Here is a 21161-nt window from a genome sequence, read left to right as displayed (position 1 = left end):
TGTTTTCATTGATTTGAATTTGGAGTCTCAACACATAAAATTGGAACTTCGGGTTGGAGTTGGACCCATGGATAGTCCTGCTGAATGACAAGTTTGTAATTGATTATAAGTGTATCCTGCCATCTTAGATACTAATTGTCAGATTATGCATTCATATTCAAATTATATCCCAATTTTTTGCAAGCTCTTGGAGTTCAATTGTGCTTCTAAATATGTGAGGTCCCTTTTTTTTCCCACCAAAATCACAAATATTAAACGAGAATAAAAAATAATAATAAATAAAAAATGAGAAGAAATAAGTGGCTGCTAAACTGGCCCAAACATAATCTTGTTGTATAATTTTCCCTTGGAGACAAACAAAGCTATAATCAATTTCAACAAGTACATTATACTGCATTCAGACGACCCTATTGAAATCATGAGAGATGGGTAGACAACTTATCGGTTATACCATTAAGGCTTGTAAGAGCATTGACCGACGAACAATAACATGAAATAATTCAAGAAATGAGTAGTGTATAAAAGACTAAACTTTATTCGGGAAGGGATTTCCGAGAAACCTTGATCCTATTAAAAAGAAAAAACTGTTATTGGAATCATGTCATAAAAAAATGGCTTAGAACTAAGACAAATTCAGACCACAGTGACCAAAAAAAAATTCTTTCTCCAGGGGGGCAACTGCTCTGCAGCGCTTTAGACAGAGCACAAATATGGTTACTTCTGGATCAAATAGTGGGAAGTGACCTTAACCATGTAGCAAAGAAGCTTGAATTCCTCGTTCTGGTAATCCATATTGGCCGGGTCGATTGGTTCCTTCTTTAAAACATTTCTGCAACTCATAACTTCTTGCAGGGCATCGTTTATTTCAACAGAAATGAACCTAGTACGATTAATATCTAAATACTTCTTCACCACCTGAAGATCACGAATGGCATCATTGTAATTCTTGGAGCAAGCAATATATTTCTCCTGCATTTCAGAATTCTTGGTGTCCGTGTAAAGTTGATTGTACTGGGTGTGGACTGCATTGGATTTGTTCAACGCCAGGTCGACTGCAACTCCTGTTAGGCCCTTTATATCTGTGTTCAAGCTTCTGGGATCTGATTTAAACAGATTCAAACACTCTGTACGATTCTGGGTTTTGGAGCAAATGTGCTGAAGATCTTTTTCCTCCATTGAGTGGCACATTAAAGATGGAACCACAAGCAAGAAAATGAGAACCATGGAAATCAACACAGATGAGAAGTTGTGTAGGAAAGAAGCCATTTTTGCTCTTTTTTTTCTCAAGTTGTTTTGCTTTTCTTATTTGTCGAGTGATCAAGAAAGTCTATGACCCTATTTTTTATAGTAATTAGACCATAGTAATAAAAAATATGACAAAAGTGTCATTACTTGAAATTTATTGTTCTTAGGTTACAAAGATAAATTTTAGTCAAAGACATTAATTCTCTGCTGTTACATTAGGAAAGTCTTAAAACAACAAACTCAACAGAAATTTGCAGCTCAATACGATACTTTGTCCGTATTTAGAACCTGAAATATATGGTGTTGCTGGACAGGCATAATTAAAGAAACGCATGTGATATAATTTCTCAACTTTTTTGCTAATTTAATGTAGCAAATTAGAGTATGCCTGTGTCTTCTTTTCGCAGTTTTCCTCTATGAAACTACATGTTCTTTGAATTTAATCTCAAAAGAACGAGAATAGATTCTCTAATAAAGAAATGCAGAAAAAGGCGTCAACCAATTGCAATAAAATTACGTGGAGGCTAAGCTATGGGCTAAATGAGTTCAAGTTAGGCTTAAAAAAGCGTTTTCTTATTTTAATTTTTAATCAATCAAAAAACTATTTAATAATTAAAAATAATACCAACCATATATCTAAATCAATTTTATAGGAAATTATACATTTTTTTTTCAAAGTTTTAAACAAAATAAATAAATAAATTTCCAAATATAAATATTAAATAGTAAATAAATAGAAATTTTTGGGAGATTTCCTTTGTTTAAGGCTTCAAGTGGCTATTTTGAATTTAGAACCGATGAAATGAAGAAATCAATATTTAAATTTTAACTTAGAAAAACTGTAAAAAAGAAAATAATAATAAAAAATAAATAAATGATAATTATGCGCGCCTAGGGGGCGTAAGCGGTCCGATTTTACCAGTTTTTGACATATTTTCAAGCCAAACCGTTTAAAACAGTTTGAGAAAAACTCAAACCTAAACCAAATCATTTTGAAGGGTTTGAAAAAAAAATCAAACCTAAACCTAACGGTTTGGTCCTGTTTTAAACCGTCGGTTTCACCATATATTTTTTTGCACGTCTACTTTTATGTCATTAATTCATTGAATTTAATATATATTTATATCTCACTCGTAATAAATCTAAAACAAACTAAGCCCCTGTTTGAACCAAATTTTTGGAACAAGAAAATGAAAATTTAGACCGTTATTCCACAAGTCTAGCCATCTTTGTTGACCTGCTATTTCATGTGTGGGACCTAGCCTCCTCTCCAATAGTCAATTTTCTCATTATGATGATATGAAAAATATGGTTCAAACAGGGGCTAAATATATCTACTATAAATTTAAATATCAACTAAATCAAAGTGAAATCACAATAAACTAAAATATAATTTTTTTTCATTTTTATTCAAATTTTTTTGGGCTAATGACGATACAATAACGTTACAATACAAATCTACTAAACTAGATATAAGGTCCAAAAAACATAATGATGTCTAACAAGACTTCATGATCATCATATCTGAAAAAAGGGATACTGATTAAACAAAGAGAATAAACAACCACAATAATAAAACAATTATTTATAATATCTAAACATAATAATTACACAAATTTACGTTTGTATGATGTTACGAAACACATTTAATTTCAGATTCTTACCTTAGTTTGCTCCAAAAAATTATTGATCTGAAACTTTATTTGTAGCAAATATTATCACCGAATGTCTAAGATCTCTTTGTTTCTGATTTGGTATAATGGACTTCAATTCAATTTTGAAGAGGCGTGAAGAATCTGAAAAAGAGTGTGCGGTGCCGGTGGCTCAAAACTGTGTTGGGTGTCGACTGGATTTCATCTAAATTTTAAAGAGGAAAAAGGCTTTTGATAAATTATGTTAGTCTTGAAATTATTAAATATATATTAGGATTATTGAATAATAATAATAATAATATATCTGTATTAGAAAATTAGGAATTGACAAAAATACCCACAAATGACAAAACTATTGAATTTTACATATTTGGATGAATTTTCAAAAAATTTCATTTTTTCATTTTTATATATTTATAATAATAATAATAATAATAATAATAATAATAATAATATATCTGTATTAGAAAATTAAGAATTGACAAAAATACCCACAAATAACAAAATTATTGAATTTTACATATTTGGATCAATTTTCAAAAAATTTCATTTTTTCATTTTTTTATTTTTATATATTTTTTCACCTGTCCGGTTTGGTTTTAATTAAAATTCTCAAACCTAAACCAAACTATTTTAACCGATTTGGTTTGGGTCAAAACCATTTCGTTGACCGGGTCCACATGGCACCAAATCGACGGTTTCTAAAATGCGGTTTCGGTTCGATTTTCTGGTATTGCGGTTTTTGCTTATAGCCCTATAGGTATGCATAACGGGTCAACGGTTATTTTTGACCACTAAATAAGGCACCAAGCTACTCAGTTTGGCCTTTCCGCTACGCATCGCGAATTGGCGATGCCTAGCCGCCACCAATGTGCGCCTTTTAAAACAGTGAATAAAATAGATAGAATTTCTCACATGCAAATAAGCATTACAATGTAAACTAAACTCAGCAGCTCTAGACTCTCATTTCATAGCAGTAATTGAGGTGAAACAGCACAGACTATACTTACTAAAAGCATTCAAATATGGAATTAACAGTTTCAAGACCCAAGTAATTTAGTTGTAGTAAATATTAGAATCTCTTAGAAAATATGTACCAAAAAATTGGAAATGCTCAGATATAAAACCATTCAAAAATGGGAATGTGCAACATAATATTTGAGATTAGTTGTACATAATCGATCTCAAAAGACCAAACTGCAACCTTTTTAAACTACACTGTGAACTTCTACATAGTTGCAAGGAAATATTGAGAATCCATAAGAATCACAGAACTACAAGAGATTCCTGAAAAAATATAAATACAATACATTTATCAGCAACACCGTTTATGGCTAGTAAGAACATTGCCTGATAAACTGTTAGAACAATCACAATATGAAATTATTCAAGAAATTGATGAGTGTATATAAGTCTAAACTTTATTCATAGGTAGAGATTTCCCAAAAACCTTGACCATATAAAAACAAACAGAAGCAACACTATTGAGAAAAATACTTTTAATTGGAATATGTCAGTTAGAAATGGCTTAGAACAACCTCAGGTTCAGACCAAAAAATTTCCCTCCAGCAAGTGCGCTGCCGCTGCTTGAGACAATGTGCAATATGGTTCCTTTTAGATCAAATTGTTAGAAATAACATTGACCATGTAGCAAAGAAGCTTGAATCCATCGTTGTGGTAATCCATATGGGTCGAATAGATTGGATCCCTCTTGAAAGCATTTCTTCGTCTTATAACTTCTTGCAGAGCATCATTTATTTGTATAGGATTGAACGATTATTGTCCAAATACTTCTTCACCATTTAAAACACGAATAGCATGGTTATAACTCTTGGAGCAAGTAATACATTTTTGCTGTCTGTGGCGTCTCTGTAAAGTTGATTGTACTGGTTTCTCAACGTGTTTTCTGGGCTTCATCAACACAGAGAGAGTCACAGAAGGGGATAGGTTCCCCTACCACAATGTTTTGCTTCAATTTCCTCACTTGTTCTGCATGAATAGCCTTCTTTTGACTTCAACTTTAAATTATCTAATTTAGCTTTCCTTTCTTAAAATCTTCAATGCCCCTCCAGAATACTTCGGATCTTTTTTATTTTCTCCTCTCTCTCATCCTCCATTTTCCATTCTCATCTTTGAGTTTCTATTATAGCTCCTAAACCAGTGTTTTATTACCAGTTTCACTGCTTTTATCACAATGCAATGTAAAGTCAGGATTTTGTACTACGAAACACAAACCAAATGCAATCAACTAGAAATTGACCCTAAAACTCCTTGAATGCAGGCAAAAGATCTTCGAATAATGGCCTAAATAAGTGCATAATCATGTATGCAAGCCAAAGCCAATTGTTCTTTGAATTAGGGTGCAATTATATACATTGCGAATCTCCATGTGTATTATTGAATCAATAACTGGAACTGATACATAAGAGACAATGAATTCATATCTCAATACCACAATTTGCTTATTCCTTGTTGAATAATAAGAGATAAAAACTTGAACCTTTCAATTCTTGATGTAGGAAAATTGTAGCATGTTTTGACATGAATTTCGGGTCAACAAACTTACTTGAAATAATGAATTTCAAGATCTTTGTGTGGTTGAATCACCTTGCCTTCAAATCTCTAAAATTTGCATTTTCTTGTACTCTAATGGTCCAAATCCCGATCACAATGGAAGAGGATTATTATCCACAATCTAAGTATCATTTCTTGTGAGATTTCATGCCAAAAATGTGATTCTAGGGATTTTTCAATTTTAGAGTGAATTTACATACGAATTTTTTTTACCATTTTTTCTCATGCCACTTTTTTTGTTCCTTTTTCCATAACTTCTATATAGAAGTTTCAAGTGGTTACTTGGGAGTTATAAGTTTGAATTCTAAATTCAAACCACTCTCTCCAACCCTTTTAAAATCCTGTGGGTCGGGTCACCCCACATGGGCGACCCATTATCCGTATTTTCCAACATCTCCCACTCGTACATGATGGGGTTGATCCGAACCACAAATGACAACAAATGTCACACCTTAGATCCTTCTCAAGATCTATCTCACAAAAATTCATACAGCAAATAGATCGTGTGACCAAAGAGTAATAATAGAGCTCACGGTACTATAAACCTGTTAGGGATATATAGTAGCTCTACTACATGAGGAACATCACATCTCACTATACCTCGAACTCATTTTCCAACATTAATTCAAGTATTTCCGATCCCTCGAGTATTTGTGGAACATACTTGAACCCCGCATCATATCATTGTATTCACAATTGCATTCTATACCCTAAATGGTTAAACATAATTGTCCGGCCAGTGAATACAAACATAAATGTTGGTCAAAATAGTTTTCCTTTCCTACTTGAATCCTTTGGTTTTAAATAAGCTATTTTCCTAGACATGCCACATCAAATCGAATCAGTCATAGTCATTGGCAACATACTAAAGTAGCAATACAGAAATAAAACCTCAAGAAACAGTCAAAAGTCATAAGGGTATATATGAGGTAATATAAACCTTAAGGTCTCACACAATGAGGACATAAGGATCCATTTACTCATTTACCCAATATTGGTCGTAAAAGCACACGCGGTATGAAACACATGCTACGATATTTTCTCTCTTTCTTAGGCTGTATGTTATGTTCTTTGTAAACAAATAACATCGTACAAATCCTAGCTCAAGTATTTCTCGATACCTAACTTGAGTTCTCCTTATGTTCATTCATCCAGGCATTCTCAGATCGAGAACACGATCAGGCTACTAAACGGGTTTAATGGATAGCGAAATCCATTTCGATTACTTGTTGTAATATCATCTTGATGCCTTATCAAAGCAACTGGATCTTGTAAACAAAATGATTACTATCAAGGCGACTAGATCATGTAAAAAACATGATCACTGTGTCTCAACTCAACACATCTTAAAATGTCTGAGGCGATTGCTTGTGTGAGTAAGCCAATCTCAACCCTTCGACATACTTTATATGTGCATACAAATCATTTATATCGTAATCCCAACATTAGATTACACATGAACTCAAAATTGTTCATCTATGAGCACACAAAACTCAATCAAGAGTTTGTCTGATACGCCAAGTATCATATTCTACGAAATTCTAGAGATTCCATATTATCAAAAAATATTTCTCAAGACATCTTCAGATTATGATGATTAGATATTATCATTTACGTAGATATATCGCAAAGACACTTTCTTTGCTAATGCCTCTCATAGAATTACCATTAAGTGATTGGTTCCATCTTGATACTTGAAATCTTAACATATAAGATAGTTGCGTAACTATCATGGATCTCATTTTCTCAACCAATATCATTAGATGCTCAATACATCCATACCAAACAATTTCCTTAGCTGACAAGGTATACATTACAACATTTGCTTCTTACTACTCTATATAGACAAAGCGCACAAGTCAAATAACTAATTTTGCTCGACTAATTCTCATTCTTAGTAAACAATTATATATCTATTCCAATCACAAGTTATTTCTTTGACAACGAAATAGAATAACTGACAGCAACACCCTTTAGGTATCACAATACATTTTCTAGAGATAATATTGATACCTACTGATTAGATCCATGGCATGATCATTGTTAGGAAAAGTAAATATCATAGTATACTTCTATCTCCTAACTCTTAATCGTACTAGTTATGGTTCTCTGGATATTTCTTTGTGCGTTTATGAAGTCTTTGGACATTTATGAAGACTTATATGGTCACAGTTGTAATTCCACATAAGCATTTATAGTATAAAACTCTTATAATAGAGCGAGAAGATACGAAAAGTATTCTTAGTACAAATCCTACAATTTGTTAAACCCATGTCTTTTGTTTCAAAAATTGACGACAATCCTTTCAAAATAGTCTCTTTACACTCCTTATCATGCTTAACTAATCTAATGTCATCAATATCAATATTGGAATTACAACCTACCATCAGACCTTTTATACAAATACAGTAATTTTTGTCCATATGACGAATTTCTTGTACAAGATTTAACCCTATTAAAAACTCAAGTACGACTATTAAGATGGCTATATTTGGCCATATGTGTAACTGTAAAGTTACCACAATACAAAAAAAAAAAAAAAAAAAAAAAAAAAAAAAAAAAAAAAAGAAGCCTTTAACATGAAATCTAAAAGTCGATTCATGTTGATATCTTTAATCATTTCTCAATTGAGAATGAAAATACAATCTCAAAGTCGATTTGGTATAGCTCTAAATTTAAACATACCATCATGGCTAGCATTGATGTACAGAAGCGAATCCCATCGTTATGAAAATATTTATCCAACTCAATACACTCACATTGAGATAACCTTTTTAAAAAATGAGCTTTATCTATCAGAAACTGACACGACCCGTCTCGAATAACCCTAGTGGACCTGAAACGTGACGTGCACCGATGATAGATGCTAACTAGATATCAAATCTATCACCAAGACTGACTATGAGTTATTTCAAAAAAATATAACAAAATCAAGTGCTTATTTAAAATATAATGCGATGGTCCCAAAATATTTACTTCGTGCTTCATCGATTTGAGTTATAATATTCAACATGTCGTGTGGCTCTCATTCCGAAATCATTAGACTCTTCTAGCTAAAAGAATCAATTGCTATCTGTAAGAAAATTATGAGAAAATATATGAGTTTATAGCTCAATGAATGGAAAAGTTCGAAAATAATTATACTTTCTCTTTTAAACATTTTTACCAAACATTCAGTTCATATCGTTTAATATTCACATGATAGACTCATACAATTATAGCAAAAAGTAAGTCATTCTTATAACACTGTAAATATCATCTCATAATCACGATATAGTCATCAGCTGATATCTATACCATCGTCTCATCACATAACATGTGATCCACAAAAAATGTACCCTCTAACTAAAATCTGTAATCCGCCCCTCGGGCTAAGCATTTTCGCCATGGGCCTTTGGCCCCCTCCGTGAATGAAAGTCGGTCTCAAAGACCTCTAGTAATCATTTTAGAACACGACCATGGCCCTTCTGTGAACTGTATGTACACGATCGAGACCAATATCCAGTCAAGACCCTCCGTATAGGATAAAACACAGCCAAGGCCCTCTGTGAACTAAAAGAAATATATAATCATGGGTACTTTTATGGCCGATCTCAATATTGCATGTCTCACATACCAAACAAATCTCAATATCACATGTCTCACATACTAAGTCACAAAGGTGCCCTAAATAATCTTTGAGATTCCATATGTATCATAATAAAAGAGATTTTTGTAACAATCATATAATCGAACACATAATTGCATATAATTTGATAATATACTTAATTTATAAATACTTCAAAAATATTTATATTTTTTCACTCACAGTACTATATTCGCAAAATCAACCGGATTGGTAAACTGTTCTGATGTCAGTATCGTCGCCTGAAATAAGATATAATTTTTAAATAAACAATTAATTATTTTAAATAATTTCATTAATTAAATAGGCAATATCCAAACTTAATAATTTCACATTCAAGCGATTTCTTAAGTCTTTTTAATCATTAAAACTAGTTTTTCTTTCGTCTTACTCAATTTCATAGTTTATTATACTTAACCCCTTCAATAAAATTGAATTTAATCTAACAATCTATTAACTATAAAATCAAACATAACTTGACAATAAGTAACTTTTTACTTACCTTTCAAAATTGAGGAATTCAAATCTAATAATGTAAACCACTTATTTTCTAACAATATACGCGAACTTTCCTTTTTTTTCCTTCCTCTTCTCCTTTTTTTTCTTTCTTTCTTTTTCTCCTCTTCCTTCTCTCTTTCTTAGTTTTTCTTGCTTCTACCCGTCTCCAGCCTTATCTCTCTGCATGTATATATCATATGAAAATGGTAATGGGTTAATTACTTGCCACATGTACTCCACAACCCATTTTTGCATAGGAAGTCCTTATTCTTCAATTTAATATAACATCTAGTCCTTTACTTCCAATAATATATAAGTAGATCCCTAAAATTAAGTTTTATCCATTTTAAACCTTTAACTATTTTTCATAATAAATTAAACCCCAATAAAATAATTTATTTCATTTAAATCCCTATTTGATATGGACTTTGACCAATTGAATTTTGAACTTTGACTAAATAATTTTCTTGACTTTGACTATGAGTGAGTGGGTTACAACAATCTTATCTCCTTCAAAGAATTTCGTCCTCGAAATTCAATCAACTAGGATTCGAACACAAAGATATAGAGCATATATTTGAATACTTGCCCCATGATGCCTCTTTTTTTTTTTTTTTTTATTCAACAAACTTTAACAAGCGGAATAGACTTTTTGCACAAAATCTATTCATTTCCTATCCAAGATCCGAATTGATTTTTTTTTCATATGTAAGATTTTCAACCAACTCCACTGATGACCTTATAGCATTAGTTAAATCTGACGTCGATTTGTTAACCCTCGAACATATGGAATACATGTTGAACCGATACCTTAAATATCATCCTAATATAAATATGTGGTATTTTTAACTTTTCATTTTATCACCTAACGATAATATATACACAGCTTCAAGTTTGGCTCCTTTTTGAATATAAATATACCTTAACCTCACGTGGTCCGTAAGTATTAATCTTCTCACCATATGATAACGCCACAATTCCTAAATGTCAATCCCAATATAACCAATCATATATCATAATTTAATCATATCTCTTTATCAATCTACAACATAATCCATATTTTATCATTCCACTTGGAGAACATTTTCTAAACCATAACAAAAATCATTATCGTGAATCAATCGCTTATCATCTTTAGATATAAGAGCAAATATTTTTTCAATATTTCCTGATAGCAAAACTTTTCACATTTCTATACACATACAAATTTTGTTTCTATCTATGAAGAGACAATAATAACATTTAATCCATAAAAATCTATACTTTTATTCCATAAATAGGTCGTTGATCTATCATCAATGCATAATCCTTCTTTTATATTGCATAGAGACCTTCAATTAAGATTATAACCTAAAGATATCGTTCCACAATTGAATAAAATTTACATGACAATCGTCTTAGACTTTAAGCTATCAACATATCATCATTTGTTCCATAACGTATAGATTTCGAGAAGAACGAAATACTTTATTCATGATCTATACAATTGAAAATAGCCTCGAAATTACACCATTAAATTTCAATAAATTCATCTTAACTTCAAAATTTAACTCAAAGCTTGCAAATTGTATGGAATATAACACAATAATCCAACAAATGGCCTTAACAAAATTAATTAACTTAACAACCCAAATCTATCATCACAAATGGCTATAGGACAACCATTATATTCATTTACACGCTATCCACCATACCATGTTATGATCATGTAACCTTGGCATTTATCGTCATATCGTATCACCTAAAATATTTAATTATATCAATTTTTCTTAATATTACAAGATAATAACCTTCATATTTATCACGTGAACATTCACACATCAATATACCGCATGTTAATTTCCCAATCTCAATAAATTTCAACTCTACCATTCTCTATTTTTTTTTATTATTATTCACATAAACATACCTAAATGCGCATATCCATTTAATTCTATTTCTGAAGCAGCAAATCACCCCCATAAAAAGTAATCATTATAAAGTTCATCTCTATTTTTCTCACACTCCTTATAATCAAACAAGTCATAAATAATCGAAATAATTGGAATTACCATTTATTTCCTTGATGCCTAAAATATATAATAACTCATTGTCATCTATCAATCAACAAATCATCATTTTATCTTCCACAATTTCTTATCATATAGCAAAAATATAAACCATTATAATTTCTATTATCATCCCATATAAATGGCCACAAATCACCACAAAATTTTGGTGACACTAAAGACCATTTGGCTTCAAAAATAATTAAAATTCCTCACTGGTTATCACCAATCACACATTAGATCATTTCCTATATTTATCATGCAAGCTATAACTAAAAATTTTCCTATGTACACAGAAAAAAATCATGTAGTTCTACAAATAAATTGATAATTAAGTGGTTGTAACATCTGTAACTTCGAATGCCCCTCAAAATCATCACAATCTGTTCAAATCTTAATAGGTTATATATGCACATAGTTCCAACCCAACAACTAATATATTTCCAACCATCAGATCACTATAACTACCACACTTAAATACTAGTCATTTCTAAATCTATTAAAAAAATATTTTTCTATCATTTTTGGTTCCATACATTCGAGCTAGAGAGCTTGTGATTTCTGCCACCATGACATGTGAAATACCCACTGAACATGCATGAACCATAAAAAAATTTTAAAACCTTGCTCTGATACCACTTTGACACGACTCGTCCCAAATCACCCTAGTAGACCCGAAATGTAACGTACGCCGATGATAGATGCTGACTAGATGTCAAATCTATCACCAAAACTGACTATGAGTTATTTCAAAAAATGCAACAAAATCAAGTGCTTATATAAAATATAATGTGATGGGCCCAAAACATTTACTTCATGCTTCATCAATATGAGTTATAATATTCAACATGTCGTGTGACTCTCATTCCGAAATCGTTAGGCTCTTCTAGCTAAAAAAATCAATTGCTACCTGTAAAAAAATTACAGAAAAATATATGAGTTTATAGCTCAGTGAGTGGAAGAATTCGAAAATAATTATACTTTCTCTTTTAAACATTTTTACCAAACATTCAATTCATATCGTTTAATATTCACATGATAGACTCATACAATTATAGCAAAAAATAAGTCATTCTTAGAACACTGTAAATATCATCTCATAATCATGATATAGTCATCAGCTGATATCTATACCATCATCTCATCACATCACATGTGATCCACCAAAAATGTACCCTCTGACTAAAATCTGTAATCCACTCTCGGGCTAAGCACTTTCGCCACAGGCCTTTGGCCCCCTCCGTGAACGAAAGTCGATCTCAAAGACCTCTGGTAATCAATTCTAGAACACGGACATGGCCCCTCTGTGAACTGTATGTACACAATCGAGACCAATATCCAGTCAAGACTCTCCATGTAGGATAGAAAACGGCCAAGGCCCTTCTGTGAACTAGAAGAAGTATATAATCATGGGTACTTTTCTGGCCGATCTCAATATTGCATATCTCACATGCCAAACAAATCTCAATATCACATGTCTCACATACCAAGTCACAAAGGTGCCCTAAATAATCTTTGAAATTCCATATGTATCATAATAAAAGAGATTTTTGTAACAATCATCTAATCAAACACATAATTGCATATAATATGATAATATACTTAATTTATAAATACTTTAAAAATATTTATATTTTCCACTCACGGTACTATGTTCGCAAAATCAACCCGATTGGTAAGCTGTTCTGATGTCAGTATCGTCGTCTGAAATACGATTTAATTTTAAATAAATAATTAATTATTTTAAATAATTTCAATAATTAAATAGGCGATACACAAACTTAATCATTTCACGTTTAAGGGATTTCTAAAGTCTTTTTAATCATTAAAACTAGTTTTTCTTTCATCTTACTCAATTTCATAGTTTATTATACTTAACCCCTCCAATAAAATTGAATTTAATCTAGCGATCTATCAACTATAAAATCAAACATAACTTGACAATAAGTAACTTTTTACTTACCTTTCAAAATTAAGGATTTCAAGTTTAATAGTGTAGACCACTTATTTTCTAACAACATAGGCGAACTTTCCTATTTTTTTCTTCCTCTTCTCCTATTTTTTTCTTCCTTTCTTTTTCTCCTCTTCCTTCTCTCTTTCTTGGTTTTTCTTGCTTCTACCCGTCTCTAGCCTTATCTCTCTGCATGTATATATCATGTGAAAATGGTAGTGGGTTAATTACTTGCCACATGTACTTCACAACCCATCACTTTTCTCAAAATTCCTCTTCTAATTTTCTGAACTAGCTCATAGATCCAACTTGGAACCAAGAATCATTAAATTAGATAGTTCTTAAGTGGCTCCCCCTTATATAATATCAATTTCTTATATATTCAAAATTAGATAGTTCTTAAGTGGCTCCCCCTTAAATCAGAAGTTTGAATCATCTCTTATATATTCAAAATTGATTCATCAATACATATAATATCAATTTCAACGATGTTCTCAAATCTTTTTTCCCTTACCGGGAAAAATGTCAAATGTCATATCTTATGACTCGATATCCATCCAAAAATTTCACTTAGGTACCTTTTTAGACTACATGTATGTCATCGAGACACATCGTGTTCTTAATAGACTTATATTCTCATACTCATTATCGCGAACATATATAGTCAATTAAGAGTCTACAATAACCCACATTCGATTATTTATGTGTCCAAAACTTATATATTCAGAAGCTACCAACATTGAGAGAACTCCATTAACTGATACGTTGTAGTTAGGCAACGCTCTTTCCAAAAGGAAATATATAAGTTGTAATACATATCTCAAACTTTATCATATTCAGTAATATTTTATTCCTTTAGCCTAATACACCTTATAATTATTGTACATTAAGGAATAGTCCATGAAATAAGAATATCTTTCATGACATAGATTGTTGATATCTCGCAATAGAGATTCACGCTATCAGATAATTCTCAAAGTTTTCACTTTCACAATCTGATTTTCCACTCGATTTCAGAAAAGTCCAAATCAATACAATATTTTCAACTTAAGAAAATCAGTCGCACAACTGAAGTGCGTGAATCCATCTATAAATGTAATGAAAAGTGAAATTTCATCTCTATCTCTCTTAATCAAAGTCCACAAAGAAATTCGGATGGATTTTTTCTATGGAAGTTCAGCTCTTACAGCCTTGAATGGTTTTCTCAACTCAAAATCTCAAACCTTTGTACAAATATCCAGAACCATAATAAATATCATCACTATGAGTACGAACAGAACTACCACGTATAAGTCCAAGTAAGAGACCACTCTTTGAAGAACTATAACTAAGATCAAATTTAGTGGAATCTTTGATATTATCTAAATAGGAGGTCAGTATCTCCACTTTGCAACACTAAATTGCAGTATCAGTCATATAAACATCCACTCCATCTTCATTATTTGTATATATCTACTTTGTATCAAGTCAAAGACTCGACAATAGAATAATATACCTTTTGATCTCATATAATAACCCATGAATCAACTATCCACACAAGATAAGATCCAATATGTATAGTGTTGACACATAAACAACACCAAAAGGAATATATTCAAGTGCAATATCTTTTAGCTTAACCACTTTCAAGCTAATAGATTCAAATCATATAGTTGAAGCACTTGAACCTTTATAACATTGATCTTCTAACAAAACCACTTTCATTCACTTACTATCTGATAGTTCTTCTTGGTCCCTTTACCAGTTTCCCACATTTGTTCTAGCTCATTCAATGTTTAAGATTCAAAATCTTATGCAAGTTAGAACATTGGTACACAAGCATGTCCTCAAGACTTAGCAACATCAAGTCGCACATCTTTTTACTCACATAGCAGGTACTATCAATAGAGAAAATTGACACTTTAATTTGTAAATCACAATGACTTTCAAAATTTCATATATTGAGAAAAGACTAGTTTGAGCTTACTACTCATCTAAAATTAATATGAGCAATGAAAATGTTAACGCTATGCCAACCACCAACTAAGTCACATTCGAGAAAAAAAGATCATTTATAATGGAACTTAACAATTTAAATGCTTGAGTACTAAAATCCACATTTTTTTCGTACTGGACAAAGTTCAGATCTTTGTTCTCTAGAGTAGTATGACCTACATAAGGTCTTCTATTGTGTGGTTGATGCTCTCTAAAGCATCAGTCCTTCTAGTATACTTAAAATCTTATCATGCCAAATGTTATCGCATTTAGCTTATCACCTTTATTAAGGTTAATTACTATAGATTTTGATGTTGTGATCTATTTGATTTCTAGAGACATTTTATTGTCAATCAATGCCCATTTATGCACATATTTAATTTTGCATTAACGTAAATTAACGTCTACAATAGTTCAACATTAGGCACAGAGTCGAAAGTTCATTATGTTCCTAATCATCACCCGCAATCCTATTGTTTAACTATTATAAACTTAATTTCATAATGCAAACTCCATGGGTTTTAAGTGAGAATCACATTAACTCTTCCAATTTCAGAACTCCCACTCAGTTGATGAATCAAATAGTTCTTGGTGAGATTTTCTCTAAATCTTCCAATGATCAAACTATCACTCAACTAACAATCAACAGGTCTAAGTAAGAATCTCACTAATTCTACTGACCTTAGCATTTATAACAATACACGAGTCAATGGATATAGTGTATTTCCATAAATATGCACATTTATCTAATAATATAATTTCATAATATGCAATTATGATATATATCATGATTGTCAACCATGCTTTAATATTTGTTGCAACACAATCCCAACGAATGGGATGTGACATCAGAATTTTCATATTCTACTTATCACCAAAAAAGGTCCCCAAAAATATTCACGTATTTCACTAGGTTATGTTTTAAATCCATTTATTTTAAATTTTAGTAAGCATGTAGCTTTTCAACAAGTCTCATAACTGTTGTTTTTCTAGCCTTCCCTCTAAGAATGCTATAAGTATGTATAGATCCAATAATATATGATCAAACACAAAATTGAAAACAAGTCACAATGAATCGCATAACTTAATCAAGACCCATACAACTCATGAACGTATATAAAATTGGGTATTTTAAATACCTTCGAAGTATTTTTCATTCCAAAAATGAAACACTTCAAAAAAAAAAAAAAAAAAAAAAAAAAAAAAAAAACTCTCACTAGGCAAATACCACTTATCAAATATTTTTGATCTTTATAAAAAGTTTAGAGTTTGATTGAGCCCAAAAAAATATTTTTTTAACTATCTAAAAATTAATTTTAATTGCACACAAAAATCAAGAAAATTTGAAGGACCAATTTGCAATTTTCAGGATTGAAGTCGGGTCTAGCATGCATCCTCATATTCATGACCAATTTATAATCTTCTAAATTGAATTTCAAATAATCAACTTCCGAAAGAAAATAATTTTGGGACCAATTTTTGAAGTTCGTATTGGAATCAACTTCAAAAATTGTTTTGAGACCAACATGCAATTTTTCAAATTGCATTTGAAAAACATTCAAAAGTTGGGACTAACATGCAATTTCTCAAATTGCATTTGGAATATTCAACATTCAAAAAGTTGGGACCAACATGAAAATTTTCAAATTGCATCTACAATAATTGAGGGACCAATATGCAATTTCCAAAATTTGAATCCCACTCCTTGGCAACAGACTTTTTTCCGTTACTGTTCATTATCTTCAAAAAAAATGGCAGTTTTCTCAAATATTTCTCAAAACTTTTAAAAGCTATAACTTCCTCAATTTAAGTCCAAAATTTATGCTCTTTATACGTTGGAAAGATCTCGAGAAGATCTATCCAACCATTTCAATGAGAATCATAAAACACAACATGGAAGAAGTTATCATCTGATAATTTTTAAATTTTACCGATTTTTCATGCAAAAATCAGATTTACATATAGACTTCGGGAGGTCATAACTTCTTCATTTCGAACCCAAAATTTATATTCTTTATACCTTGGGAAAGGTCTCAAAAATATCTATCTAACAATGCCAAATAAGCATCATAGAACATAGTGTAGAAGAAGTTATCATGTGATGAAATTTCAGATTTTACCAATTTTCACTCCAAAAATCAGATTTATATCTAAATTTCGAGAGGCCATAACTTTCTCATTTCAAGCCCAAATTAATTATATTTATATCATTGGAAAGGTATTGAGAAGATCTATCTAACTGTACCAAATGAACAGTATGAAACTTAATGTATAAAAAGTTATCACGTGATGAAGTTTTGGGTTTTATCAAGTTCCATGCAAAAAATTCAGATTATCATCCAAATTTCAAAACCTCATAACTTCTTCGTTTCAAGTCCAAAATTTCAATTCTTTATATGGTTGGAAAGCTTATGAGAAGACCTTGCTAACCACACTAATCTTACTGCATGAAGATGGATGAATAGATGGCAGTAAATTATCAAATGATGCCACTAAATGCCACATAAGGTTTCAAAACTTTGCATACAAGATTCATAACTCAATTCTATCATGTAATGACATAATTAAGCATGAATTACAGCAAGGAATTCAACCTTATGGCTCTGATACCAATGTAGAAAAATCATAGCATGCTTTGACATGAATTTCGGGTCAACAAATTTACTTGAAATGATAAATTTCAAGATCTTTGTGTGGTTGAATCACCTTACCTTCAAATCTCCAAAATTTGCATTTTATTATTGTACTTGAATGGTCCAAATCCCGATCACAATGGAAGGAGATTATTATCCAAAATCTAAGTGTTATTTCTTGTGAGATTTCATGCCAAAAATGTGATCTAGGGACTTTTCAATTTTAGTGTGAATTTACATACGAATTTTTTTTTCTTTTTTTTTTTGATACCTTTTTTTCTCATGCCACTTTTTTTGTTAGTTTTTCCATAACTTCTATATAGAAGTTTCAAGTGGTTACTTGGGAAGTTATAGGTTTGAATTTCAAACCACTCCCTCCAACCCTTTTAAAATCCTGCAGGTCGGATCACTCCACATGGACGACCATTATCCGTATTTTCCAACACTTGAAGATCTCACCTGCTTTCCAGATTCAACCCTTAAACTTGGCACTGTTACACATAACAGGAATAACCAAGATTCGGTTTTCGTTGATTTGCATTTGGAGTCTCAACACATAAAATTGGAACTTCGGGTTGGAGTTGGACCCATGGATAGTCCTGCTGAATGACAAGTTTGTAATTGATTAGGTGTATCCAGCAATCTCAGATACTAATTGTCAGATTATGAATTCATATTCAAATTACATTCCAATTTTTTGCAAGCTCTGGTACAGTCTTGCTTCTAAATATGTGAGGTCCTGTTATTATTATTATTTTTTTCTGTTCCACCAAAATCACAAATATTAAAAGAGAATAAAAAAAAAATGAAAGAAATAAGTGGATGCTGAACTGGCCCAAACATAATTTTCTTGTATAATTTTCCCTTGGAAACAAAAAATTACATTATACTGCATTCAGACCAACCTATTGAAATCATGAGAGATGGGTAGACAACTTATCAGCTAATACCATTTATGGCTAGTAAGAGCATTGACCGAGCAACTATCACGAACAAAAATATGAAATAATTCAAGAAATGAGTAGTGCATAAAAGACTAAACTTTATTCGAGAAGGGATTTTCCATAAACTTTGATCCTATTAAAAAGGAAAAACTGTTATTGGAATCATGCCATACAAAAATCGCTTGAAACTAAGACAGATTCAGGCCACAGTGACCAAAAAAAATTCTTTCTCCAGTGGGGGCAACTGCTTTGCAGTGCTTGAGATATAGCACAAATATGGTTACTTCTGGATTAAATAGTGGGAAGTGACCTTAACCATGTAGCAAAGAAGCTTGAATTCCTCGTTCTGGTAATCCATATTGGCCGGGTCGATTGGTTCCTTCTTCAAAACATTTCTGCAACTCATAACTTCTTGCAGGGCATCGTTTATTTCGACAGTAATGAACCTATAACGATTAATAACTAAATAATTCTTCACCACTTGGAGATCACGAATGGCATCATTGTAATTCTTGGAGCAAGCAATATACTTCTCCTGCAATTCAGAATTCTTGGTGTCTGTGTAGAGTTGATTGTACTGGGTGTGGACTGCATTGGATTTGTTCAACGCCAGGTCGACTGCAACTCCTGTTAGGCCCTTTATATCTGTGTTCAAGCTTCTGGGATCTGATTTAAACAGATTCAAACACTCTGTACGATTCTGGGTTTTGGAGCAAATGTGCTGAAGATCTTTTTCCTCCATTGAGTGGCACATTAAAGATGGAACCACGAGCAAGAAAATGAGAACCATGGAAATCAACACAGATGAGAAGTTGTGCAGGAAAGAAGCCATTTTTGCTCTTTTTTTCTCAAGTTGTGCTTTTCTTATTTGTTGAGTGATTAAGAAAGTCTATGACCCGCTTTTTATAGTAATTACACCATAGTAATAAAAAATATGACATAAGTGTCATTACTTGAAATTTATTGTTCTTTCTTAGGTTACAAAGATAAACCTCAGGTGCCTAAATAATTTTTAAGTAGGTCAAAAACATTAATTCTCTGCTGTTACATTAGGAAAGTCTTAAAACAACAAACTCAACCGAAATTTGCAGCTCAGTACGATACTTTGTCCGTGTTTAGAACCTGAAATATGTAGTGTTGCTGGACGGGCTTAATTAAAGAAACGCGGCGTGATATAATTTCTCAACTTTTATGCTAATTTAATGTAGCGAATTAGAGTATGCCCATGTTTTCTTTTCGCAGTTTTCCTCTGTGAAACTACATTTTCTTTGAATTTAATATCAAAAGAACGACAATAGATTCTCTAATAAAGAAATGCAGGAAAGGGGTCAACCAGTTACAATATAATAGATAGAATCGCTCAGCTGCTTCAGACTTTCATTTCATAGCAGTAATTGATCAGGTGAAACAGCACAGATTGTACTTATTAAAAGCATTCAAATATGGAATTAACAGTTTCAAGACCCATGTAATTTAATTGTAGTAAATATTAGAAACTCTTAGAAAATAGGTACCAAAAAATTGGAAATGTTCAGAAATAGAAAAATGGGAATGTGCAACATAATATTAAAGATTAGTTGTACATAATCGATTTCAAAAGACCAAACTGCAACCTTTTTATGCTACACTGTGAACTTCTAAAAAGTTGCAAGGAAATATTGAGAATCCATAAGAATTAGAGAACTACGAGAGATTCCTGAAAAAATATAAATACAATACATTTATCAGCAACACCATTTATGGCTAGTAAGAGCACTGCCTGATAAACTCTTGGAACAATCACAGCATGAAATTATTCAAGAAATTGAGGAGTGTATAGAAGTCTAAACTTTATTCATAGGTAGAGATTTCCCAAAAACCTTGACCATATAAAAACAAACAGAAGCAACACTATTGAGAAAAATACTTTTAATTGGAATATGTCATTTAAAAATGGCTTAGAACAACCACAGGTTCAGACCAAAAAATTTCCCTCCAGCAACCAGTGGGAGCAGTTTCCCCCACTGGTCTCGTGCTC

At 31.7% G+C, this 21161-nt stretch overlaps 1 protein-coding gene across 1 annotated transcript; it reads right to left on the bottom strand.

Moving 5' to 3' along the window:
• Positions 1-714: 714 nt before the first annotated feature.
• Positions 715-1266, bottom strand: LOC111392450 (pectinesterase inhibitor-like). The gene has a single exon (XM_023017800.1). It carries the CDS (start codon positions 1264-1266, stop codon positions 715-717), a length of 552 nt encoding a protein of 183 aa, XP_022873568.1.
• Between the last annotated feature and the right edge of the window lie 19895 nt (positions 1267-21161).

Source organism: Olea europaea, unplaced genomic scaffold (assembly GCF_002742605.1).
Source record: "Olea europaea var. sylvestris unplaced genomic scaffold, O_europaea_v1 scaffold93, whole genome shotgun sequence".
NCBI lineage: Eukaryota > Viridiplantae > Streptophyta > Magnoliopsida > Lamiales > Oleaceae > Olea > Olea europaea.
Note: the sequence above shows the minus strand (reverse complement) of the source record. Positions and strands in the feature narration are given on the sequence as shown.

Bases quoted from the DNA above. Each gene is read 5' to 3' on its own strand.
- LOC111392450 (XM_023017800.1), bottom strand. From the start codon at position 1,266: ATGGCTTCTTTCCTACACAACTTCTCATCTGTGTTGATTTCCATGGTT.